At 43.8% G+C, this 11,491-nt stretch overlaps 1 protein-coding gene across 2 annotated transcripts; it reads left to right on the top strand.

Moving 5' to 3' along the window:
* On the top strand, positions 1-11,301 carry LOC129355853 (tropomyosin alpha-4 chain-like). 2 transcript variants are annotated; one of them, XM_055025468.1, is made up of 9 exons: positions 1-218; positions 1,741-1,884; positions 2,694-2,827; positions 5,283-5,400; positions 9,198-9,268; positions 10,014-10,089; positions 10,314-10,376; positions 10,444-10,513; positions 10,770-11,301. In XM_055025468.1, the coding sequence occupies exons 2-9, from the start codon at positions 1,750-1,752 to the stop codon at positions 10,850-10,852; spliced, it is 750 nt and encodes a 249-aa protein (XP_054881443.1). In that variant the 5' UTR covers positions 1-218; positions 1,741-1,749; the 3' UTR covers positions 10,853-11,301. The 2 variants fall into 2 exon arrangements, with proteins under 2 accessions (XP_054881443.1, XP_054881444.1); XM_055025469.1 differs by lacking the exon at positions 10,014-10,089 and adding an exon at positions 9,739-9,814.
* Positions 11,302-11,491: the final 190 nt, after the last annotated feature.

Raw genomic sequence — 11,491 nt, 5'->3', positions numbered from 1 at the left:
GTCATTTCCAGCGGAGGGAACTCAACCCGGAAAAGGGTGTTGGCTGAAGGGGAGGAAGAACCAGAGCCAGAACCAGACCCGAATCCTGAGCTGCATCTTGACCCCGACTCGGAGTTGGACCGGAACCTCGACCAGCTGAGACCTGGAACACTGTAGCAATCCACGCAGCCTCAGTTTGATCCGGAGCGCTCTGCTAGCCGCTAACAGCTAACATTCCGGTAAGTTCGGAAGGAGCGGGGTGGGGTGGGGTTCTGGAGGTTCTGTTGAGGCCTCTGGACCAGAACCAGATGTCTGACCCAACCAGGGACCGATCACTGGATCAGAACCCAAAGGAGTCGGATCCGACAGGACAGGAAGTTACGTCAGCTTAACGGTTCTCTAAAGTTTTGATGACAGCTGGTTCAGATCCTCAGGGCCCCCGAATGTCTGAATGTGTTTCAGGGGCCCCGCCAGACATTCAGGAGCTGATCCGGAGCGTATTCTGTGCTGCTCACCGGTTCTGATGGATGACTGATTGGTTCTGTTGGTCCGGAAGAACTTGAGCCGTGCAGACCTTTGGAGAGGCTCAAAGTTTGAAAAGCGGCACAAACACAACAACCCATATGAACCAATAGTCTAATATTGAATCAGATTTTTCTATATCACTGTCATCACGTGGGCAATGCAAAGCTAAGATAGTCCATGTTTCTGGTTCTGCGGAGTTGATCTGAGACTGAAGCTGTGAAACAGACCAGAGGAGAGAAGGTCTCTGGTTATGAAGTTATGAAATTTCCTAATTTGCTGCTATTTTACTAAATAAGCCTTAATAATGTCTGTTAAACTCCATAGCAACTTGGCTGCAGACTTTTAAAGAGCCAAAGGCTGAGAGGGGTTAACTCTGTCAGTTTTCTATGTTAGCACCTCAGAGATGTAGAATTATTAGACTGAGGTATCTGGCCCATGAATGAGGGAAGGAGGGAGCGGGAGACCGACAGGCGGACCGGCGCCGGACCGGTCCGTCCTGGTGAAGAGAGCCGAGCCAGAAAGCGAAGCTCTCGATTCATCAGTCGATCTACGTTCCGACCATCATCATGAGCTTTGGGTCACGGCAGAGAGAACCAGGTCATGGATACAAGCGACCCAGATGGGTTTCCTCCACCGGGTGGCTGGGCTCTCCCTCAGAGAGAAGCTCTAACTTCCACATCAGACCCACTTTTTCATTCAGAAACAAGTTTATGTTGGGAAAAAAAAATTCTTGCCCATAACTTGATAGATGATCCTCTATAGATGTTCAGACATCAGCTCCATGTCACCATGGAGCCGATGTCTGAACATGGAGGCTCTGAGAGTCACTATTACACCGAGGGCAGCCAGACTCACCTGTTTAGCTAAATCTGCCCCAACCCCCTGCGTGTGCCTGAGAAGAACCTGCACCGTCAGCACTGAAGAAGCAACAGACTGAAGTTCCATCTGGAGCCAGAAGTTTACATACACCTGTCTGACATTCCTCCGGAACCAAAACTCTGGTTTTGGGTCAGAATCACCAGAATCATTGCTGTTTACTGAAAGCCTGAGTGATAATCTCAGAGATTATAACTATTAATATCTTCAGGATCAGAAGTTTCCATACAGAAGAGAATCATGGATCCAGTTCATTCTGGAAACTAGTTTATCTGAGTCAGACTGGGAACTGTTCAGAATGAAGAGGTTCAGTCATTGGTGCTGTTTCCTCTCGACCAATCGGCTGCTGTGTCTCTACAGGAGGGGAAGATGAGTGGCGGGATGAATAGCATTGACGCAGTGAAGAAGAAGATCAAGGTTCTGCAGGAGCAGGCAGAGGAGGCGGAGGAGCGGGCGGAGCAGCTGCAGCGGGAGGTGGAGAAGGAAAAGAGGACCAGGGAGGAGGTATGCACTCTGGTTCTGATCCAGTTCTAACCTGGTTTAAATGGCTCAGAACTCTGACCTAGAACGGGTTTCAGATGAAGGAGGTAATCCGGTTCCTCTGGTTCTAGAGCCTCTCTTACACTGCAGGAGGGCTTGAACACAGGTCTGGTCCAGTCTGACCCGGTCCGTTTTCAGCCAGCCCGATCTCAGATTGGTTCCGTTGGACCAGACAGGTAAGTTTGAAGCCAGTCACTGATTGGTTGATTGGCTGTGGGGGCGGAGCCAAACATCCAGCTGTCTGAGGAGCGCTAATTTCTCAATGTCCACCATTTGGACTGACGGCTTCCGATCCTTTCATTCACGTTCTGCTATGACTTGTTAGTGATAATAAAGTGTTTTATTTTATTCAGTTTAGTCAATATTCAACAATCTGAACACAGGATCTTCATCAAACATAACAGGAGAGAAAATATGAAAAATTCAGCTGATTGAATAAACAGGTCGACCTGAAGCTGAGTTTGGGTCGGTTTAGTCCTCCTGGTCCAACTGGTGCTTCTAGACTACCTTTTGTGTGTGTGTGTGTGTGTGTGTGTGTGTGTGTGTGTGTGTGTGTGTGTGTGTGTGTGTGTGTGTGTGTGTGTGTGGTGTGTGTGTGTGTGTAAGTAATTGTATTCCTGCGTCTAGAGGACCACTGACACCACTGCCATCCACTAGAGGAGGTCAAAGGGGAGGACAGCGAGGACGTCCCTAGTCTGGAAGGACCTGATCAGAACCAGGTCCTGACCCTTTGCCCTGGGCTCTGACCTCTTATCCTGCTCTCTGTCTTGCAGGCGGAGGGAGAGGTGACGTCTCTTAGCCGGCGGCTGCAGCTTAGCGAGGAGAACCTGGACCGAGTCCAGGAGCGTTTGGCCGCCGCATTGCGCAAGCTGGATGAGGTGGAGAAGGTCGCTGATGAGAGCGAGAGGTCAGTGACCCCAGGTCCACCTGGAGGAGGTGATGGAGAGGAGGAGGAGCTCATCTTCATCACCTGTTGCTGTCATTCTCATCTAGGGCCGTACAACAAATCAATACCAAAATCAATCACAATAAGCATGTGATTAATATCAATATATAATACATCTGAGGTTGACTGTGAGATAATACATTTTCAATAATTTTTCTGATCTCTGATCCAGAACTTCACAGGATTCTGGGAAATGCAGACAGAGAAAAGGCTTTAGCTCAACCTCTTACAGTTAGCAAAACTAGCCAGCTAAGCTAACTTTGTGGCATCAACTATCTTAAGTCGCCTAGCAACAAACTATTGAGTAACTTGCTCAGCAGTAGTTTCAGGTTTCGTCATTGAGTCCCCTATCTGCTAAGAAAGAAACAAAAAAAAACTGAATCAATCAATCAATCAAATGTTATTTGTAGATCACATTTCAGCAGCAAGGCATTTCAAAGTGCTTTACATCATAAACACAAAGTCATGCAGCATATAATAGACAATTCATTGTTACATATTACATTTCTAATCAAACTCTAATCAGCTGGTTTTTAGTTGAGATTTAAAGGAAGTCAGGGTTTCTGCTGTTTTACAGTTTTCTGGAAGTTTGTTTCAAAGTTTTGGTGTATAGATGCTGAAAGCTGCTTCTCCTCTCTTGGTTCTGGTTCTGGGGATGCAGAGCAGAACCAGAACCAGAACCTGAGAGTCTGTAAGGTTGATACATCAACAGCAGATCTTTGATGTATTGTGGTGCTGAACCGTTCAGTGATTTATAAACTAACAACAGTATTTTAAAATCTATTCTTTGAGCTACAGGGAGCCAGTGGAGGGACTTTAAAACTGCTGTTATGTCTCTATCTTCCTGGTTTTAGTGAGAACAGGAGCAGCAGCTTCTGGATCAGCTGCAGCTGGAGGATTGATTTGTTGGACAGGCCTGTGAAGACGCTGTTGCAATAATCAATGTGACTAAAGATAAACACATGAATGAGTTTCTCTAGATCTGGCTGAGACATTAGTCCTCTAATCCTGGAGATGTTCTTCAGGTGATAGAAGGCCGACTTTGTAACCGTCTTTATGTGGCTCGCAAGGTTCAGGTCATCACTACTCCCAGGTTTCAGGCTGATCTTTAATTTTTAGTTGTAATAACTGAAGCTGTGCATTGACTCTAGATCTATAGCTCTAGATCTATAACTCTAGATCTATAGCTCTAGATCTATAACTCTAGATCTATAGCTCTAGATCTATAGCTCTAGATCTATAGCTCTAGATCTATAGCTCTAGATCTATAGCTCTAGATCTATAGCTCTAGATCTATAGCTCTAGATCTATAGCTCTAGATCTATAACTCTAGATCGTTCCTCTTTAGGTCCAAAAATAATGACTTCAGTTTTGTTCATCTGGAGAAAGTTTTGGCACATCCACACATTTATCTGTTCTAAGCATTTATTCAGTGATTGGATGGGATCAAAGGTCACCTGGTGACATCATAATGTAGAGCTGTGTGTCATAGTTATGGTAGCTAATATTATTTCCTGTTATAACCTGAGCTGGTGGGAGAATATAAATATTGAATAAGAGGGGTCCTAGGATTGAACCTTGGGGTACCCCACATGTGACCTTTGACCTCTTTGATGAGAAGTTTCCAATTGAAACAAAGAAATCCCTGTTCTTTATGTAGGATTCAAACCAGTCGAGCACCGAACCAGAGAGTCCAACCCAACTCTCCAGTCCATTCAGTAATATGTCAAAAGCTGCACTGAGGTCCAACAGAACCAGAACCAGAACCAGCACTGTGGTTCTCCCACAGTCCGTATTTATATGGATATCATTGAATACTTTGACTAGGCCAGTCTCCGTGCTGTAGTGAGCACAAAAACCAGACTGGAAAGAGTCAAAGCAGTTGGTCATCATGAGGAAACTATTTAATTGTTCACACAGTTTTTTCAATAACTTTGCTGATGAATGGGAGGTCAGAGGTCAGAGGTCGGCCTGTAATTCTGCAGTAGTGATTTGTCCAGATTGTTCTTTTTTAGCAGTGGTTTGATGACTGCTGTTTTCAAAGCCTGGGGGAAAACGCCTGATGTAAGCGATGAGTTACTATTTGGATCAGATCAGCAGCAATAACAGGCAGGACTTTCTTAAAGAAATGTTCTAGAGTTATAGATCTAGAACATCCAGACAGCCAGAGCTTGAACTTAATTGACTTATAATTTCTTCTAGGGTTTTATAATTAAGTTGTTGAAAGTGGGTCATTTTTTCTGTATTTGTTTTGTTTTGGTACAGGTCATACCACCAGTTTAGCTGGTTTTCAGATATTTAAATCAAACAAAATCAATATTTATCTATATTGACTAACCTGAAACAATTGTATATCACCTAGATCTTCCTCTAGCAGACAGAAACACCTGAACAATATCTTTATGTCGCCCCACAGAGGCATGAAGGTGATCGAGAACCGGGCTCTGAAGGACGAGGAGAAGATGGAGCACCTGGAGGTCCAGCTGAGGGAGGCCAAGCTGATCGCTGAGGAGGCCGACCGTAAATATGAGGAGGTACCTGACTGTTGACTGGTAGTCACATGGTGACATCATCACATCTAACCCAGACCAGTTAACCCTGAGTAGATCAGGGTTAACCCCATCTTAATCCTTTTCCAAACACATTAGTTTCTGTTCAGGACTTCACTTCACAAATTTGTGTATGCATCATATGTAAACTAGAATAAACTTTTAGAATGTTTTTTTTCTCTCTTTGTTCACAAAAGATTACTAGAGACTATTTTCAGTTGCTTTTACTAAAAACTGTATAAAAATGATAACTACTAGTAGGACCTGGGCTGTCCCTGACTCCAAGCTGCTGTGTGGATGCGTAGAGTTGGAACCGCCTAGTGTTGAGACTAGCCAGTTTTTTTGCCCTTCGCCATGTAAAAATATACGTTTTCACAACTGTGGCTCCATGATTCAAGATTCAAGACTAGAAATGACGGAAAGGCATTTGGTAAAGCAAGCAGGAAAAACTCTAAATTTGGAACAACGGGACGGAAATCGAGTCAGACCGAGAGCGTCAAGCATTCAGCATCAGCAGGTTGAGGCTCCACCATGGAGCAGATCCCAGTTTCATTTTTTGGTGCTAAACGAAGCGATGCAACTTCAAGCTCAGCTACGAGCTAAAGTTGGGGTACCCCCCCCGGACCCCCGCGTATCCCCCCGGACTCCCACAAACCCCCCCCCGGACCCCAACAGACCCCCCCCCGCAGACCCCCTGCGGACTGCAGCAGCTAGTCGGTTAAATAACCAACTGTACCGCTAACAGCAGACTGCAGTGCGAACATACTGAAAAGTGACAATTCCTCTGCAACTGTAGGAGAAGTGGTCGAACTTTCACCTACAAGTTTATTATTTAATATCAGCTGATATTAAACTCTTTTAGACTCTTTTCATGTTAGTGTTTACATCTGGAAGTTTGGCGAAGGCAGAGAGTCGATGCCTTTCCTTGCCGTCCGTCGCGGCGCTGCCGGGCAGAACGGTTCCGGTAACTAAATGAAACCTTCATGTAGAGCAGTGCGCCGCAGCAAAGGGAAAATAACTCAGAAGAGAGCAACTGAAAACCTCTCATATGTACTTTCCACTGTGTTTGAGGATCCAACAGCATAAAACCTGCAAACGTTTCCCAAAGAGCAACACATCCAGTCCTCAACAGTTTGATGTTTCAGGCTTGATGGTTATTTCAGGATCATAAATGATGATCTATTGGGAATAAAACCTGGGCTTGTGAAAGTGCAATGTCATTGCATTTTACTGATATTCTTTAAAAAAAAAATGGTGTTATGGATTTAGGATAAGCTCAAAAATAGTGCTTCCTGTTTTCAACGAGAGGTTTTGGTCCAGTTAAAGTCAGTCAGACCTTCAAGTCAGTGGGATAAAGTTTTCCAGGAGCCGTTATCTTCCATGGGTCAGTGAAGCGACTGCAGCTTCTCTCAGATTGTAGATGATCAGTCTGTAAAAAGTTTGACCTGCCCATTTTGATTTTAGCTGGTGGCATTTTTGATTGAAACATCGTTAAATATAAGAATAAAATCTGAGTTGGTAACAGTGGGGTCTACAAGCTTGCAGACCGGACCGTTTGGGCCGGTCCATCAGCCAAACCTCTCACTGCAGAGCAGAAGAGACTGATTTATAGACCTTCGCTCAAGTAGAAAAGATCAGAGGACGAGATCGGCTTCACGTAGATATCGATCATAGATCACCCAAAATGGGGGAAACCGTCTCGATTTTGTGTTGGTAGTAAAAAAGCTGGTACAGAGTAGTAAATTCAGCTCTGGATTCCTTTATAATCCCTGATGATGTTTAAAAAGATGGATAAGCAATTTCCTTTTTTTTTTTTTTCCTCATCTTCCCTCCAACTTTCTTGAGAGCCCTCTACCGCCCCCTGGTGGAATTACTGAAATGCATAAAAATCTGAACTTAGCATTATGTGCAGTGTCACTCATGGTTGATACTTGATATAAAACAAATTCACAATAAAATAGCATCTTTTATCATTGAACATCTTTGAGTAAATTAGGAATTGGTCTTACATTAGCAACTTGTAACCCAGTTTAAAAACACAAGTGGAAATTGATGTTAATTTGATATTTTTTTGTTGTTGTTTGTTTCACCAGATTGGAAAGTATAAATAGATTTTGTGTTTTATTTTATTTAGAAAGATATATCCAAATGTGCTAAAAACATCGTTAAAAACTGTGAAATAGGCCTTTAATGGTTGTTTTGTTGATGAACTGGGCAACCAATAGCTGGCGTGGTCTGACATTACATCAGCCAATGGGGTTGATTGTCCCGCCCCTTTCACTACTGCGCAGTCATTCCACTCAGAATGCGTCAGAGCTAACAGTTGAGAGCTAACAGCTGATCGTTGTTTTCATAAAGAGCTTGAGAGAGATGATAAAATCTGGAGAACCGGTAAGAAAAACAAAATTGGAATAGTTTCTCAAATTATACAATTGAAATTAGTAAATTCGTTTTTTTTTTAGCTCTGAAAGTTCTTTGAGCGCAGCGGAGACTGAAAGAAAAAATCCCCGGCAGAGTCAAACACCGTCGGAGCGTTGGAGTGACTGCACGCGCTCGGCAGTTGGCACAGTAATTTGGATGAAAATTGACAAAACCACGTAATATTTGACCAAATTTTATAAAATTAAAGTAGCACAGTAACATTTTTATTATTATTGTTGTCTATATTTTATTTTTTCTGTGTAGTTGCATTTATTTTTCTTTGAGTATATGTCCTAATAGTCCAACGGTTCTATTTCAGTTAAGTGCTTTTTTTTTTGGTGCGTTGAAGCTGTACCGGCACTTTTAGATTGAAATATATATTATCATTATTTTATTATATTATTTTTCATCACCACATATTAAGATAATTTCTTTAGTTTTACTCATGTGTAAATAACATTGTAGTCTTGAGATGTTTTGCTTTGGCCTTGTTCCAGGTCAGGTTTTTTTTTTTTTTTTAATTACGGTGCACCTTTGGATTGGAGAGCCCTGAGATTCAAGACCCACTTCTGGATTTGGATGGCGAGCCCCAGCCCCAAGAACCCAGTGAGATTTTAGATAGTGACCCGACTGGTCACTATCTTTGGAAATATTGAGAGGATCAACTAACACAGTGGAACAGACTGGACAAAACACTAAATCCACTGACACCTCGAAAGGACTGTTATTTATTTTCTATTTCAAACAAAAACGCGCGCTATTTTGATATAATTGTATATATGGATCCACAATAGTTTTGATATTAAATTTTACTCTTCCTTGTTAACACTTTGTTCACTCCAGTGTTGTCATTCACACCTCGGCTCTTTAGAATTTAGAGTCTTTTGATCGGCTAGTCAATGCTGTGACATTGACTAGCACCAGTGTCATAGCATTGGTGCTAGTCAGAGAAGTAAATTAAATTGGCTACCTTTTGCTATTATTAAGTGTATTTAAAGTAACTTGTGGTTATAAACTGGTAAAAGTTCTGTTTATATGGAGAATAATGGTGACTGGCATTACCAGGTAAACTCGCCCATCTCTAAGGTTAGGATTACTGTCAAATCACTGAGTGAGATATTTACACTTCAGATTTATAGTTCAAGTAATGCTGCTTTGATGTCACTTCCTGTCTCCATCCCAAGTGTAAAAGTGGCTGGGTGTGGTGATACTTAGGCTAATGCTATCATCATTTCACATGACATGATATTAATGTTTACCAGCAATCCTGTCGAAATGCAGCTTTTACATCCTTTAACTCCTCTGAGCGTATATTTACTGCTGATGTTTTAACAGGATTTATTTATTTACTCTAACCATAGGTCGCTCGCAAGCTGGTGATGGTGGAGGGAGAACTGGAGCGGGCCGAGGACCGGGCCGAGCAGGCGGACAGGTGAACCCACTCACAAGCAGAACCATTGAGTCAGTCCAGACCAATGACTCAGAACCACACCAGGGTCCAAATGAAATGCTGTGCTGAGTAGATCTGATCTTTGACCTCAGTGTGATGCAGCAGATTGAGCCAATAGGAAGAGGCCGTGTCAACCTGAGCTGAAAGCAGCCAATCAGAGCAGCTCAGCTGGTTCTGTTAGTTCTGATGGTTTGGACTGCTACATGAAGCTCCGCCCTTAATCTTTGATGTCACTCTGACGATGATGATGATGTCACTCAGACTAACATCTTGCATGTATTTTTACCTGTTTGTTTCCATGGAAACCACTGCATGTGTTGCTGCATCCCCACCTGTCTGTCTGACTTCTCCTCTTTGCTCTGGCAACCGTCTGTCCATTTGTCCTCACCTGTCTCACCACATTACCTGTCTCTCGCTCGCCCATCTCTCTTTCTCTCTGGCCCATCTCTCAGTAAGGTTTGGAGGCTAGAGGAGCAGCTGAGGGGTTTCGACCAATCACTGAAGAGTCTGCAGGCGTCTGAAGACAAGGTACTGCAGGTCATGTGACCTCTCACCTGTCGATCAGAGCGGTGAAGCTCCTCCTCCTCGCCTCCTGTTGCCTCCATGACCTCTGACCTTTACCTGCGCTTCAGCCCCTCCTCCACCCACTGCGCGCTCTAACACACACACACCCACGCCTTCCGGGAGGCCCCGCCCACACCTGTTTGACACCATGTGTTCTCTGCAGTAAGTGTCGGCTGGTGGAGGAGGAGCTGAAAACCGTGTTCACCAGCGCCAAGTCTCTGGAGGCGCAGGCAGAGAAGGTAGGAGGGGGAGGAGCCTGATCACTGATCAGTTCATCGATAACCTCACCTGGAGGAGGTGGAGGCGTGTTCAGAGTAGTGGCCAGTCAGACGTTTCAGTCTCCAGCGAACATTAATGACGAATAGAGTTGCTGGAAGGAGAGTTTAAACTGAGGCGCTGACTCACCTGAGCTCCGACACCTGAACAGGTGAGCTCTGATTTAAATGTTGTCTCTGTCTCGCAGTATTCCAACAAGGAGGACCGCTATGAGGAAGAGATCAAGAATCTCAGCGACAAGCTGAAAGAGGTGAGCCACATTTCAGCAGTTATGTTAGCTTAGTCAGTTAGCCTCCTCAGCACTTCCTGTGTTCCAGGCGGAGACCAGAGCTGAGTATGCCGAGCGTTCGGTGGCCAAACTGGAGAAAACTATTGATGGCCTGGAAGGTAAAACTGGTTTGAGTGTTTTGGTGGTAATCACTAATCAACAATCAATCAAATCAAGTAACTAATTGTAATTAATTGGATTTGTAAGTAATAGTTAATGAAGTGTAATAATTTATTTATCTTAAATTAGTCCGTACTTATTAATTGTCAATTGATCCTTAATTGTTAATTGATTGTTAATCATTAATTCATAATTGGTAAGTACCAGTAATTATGAATTGAGTAATCAATAACTGCCCGCCTCTTGCTGTTCCAGACGCTCTGACCTCAGCTAGAAACGCCAACATGGAGCTCCAGGCGACCCTGAACCAGACCATGGAGGAGCTCAACTCCTGCTGAAGCCCCTCCCACCGTGTCACCTGACAGGAAGCTCCTCCTTGTCCTCGCAGGGGACAGGTGGAGGTGGGCCGGGGGTGTGGCCTCCTGTCTGGATATATCCTGATGTCACACATTCCGTCTCACCTTTGACCCCATTCCCGTCACTAACCGCTCCCCCGCGTTTACGACTAATTCAGTGTTTTCTCTGAATGTTCCGTTTCCTTTGATAATTGATTTGATAATTAGGGCCAAATATGATTTCAGCCAATAACGTTGGAGGGGCGTGGCTTCAGTGTGTGATCAGCCAATCATGGAAAGACATTCCACTGCCAAATAGGGTGACTAAGGGCAATCAGAGCTCAGACGAAAGTGTTTTTACCTGGTGATGTCATCAGTATGATGATGTCACAGTTTGTTCTAATGACCCAAAGCAAAGATTTTATAAAATAAAGCACCGCATGTAAAACTGATGGACTGGCTCATTGATCGCTGACCACCTGCCAATTATTGGAAAAGTTCAGATTAATTTACACATTAAGCAGTACATAGAAAGCACAGAACATAGAATAAACCTTCCTAGAGGCAAATAAGGTGATGAACAGACATCTGGAACGACGTACACAACTGACACGTTTCACGAGTTTCAATATTAATAACTGG

This window comes from Poeciliopsis prolifica, unplaced genomic scaffold, assembly GCF_027474105.1.
Source record: "Poeciliopsis prolifica strain line A6 unplaced genomic scaffold, Auburn_PproV2 SCAFFOLD148, whole genome shotgun sequence".
In the NCBI taxonomy this organism is placed as follows: Eukaryota; Metazoa; Chordata; class Actinopteri; order Cyprinodontiformes; family Poeciliidae; genus Poeciliopsis; species Poeciliopsis prolifica.
The sequence above is the reverse complement of the archived record's forward strand: the minus strand, read 5'-3'. Positions and strand labels throughout refer to the sequence as shown.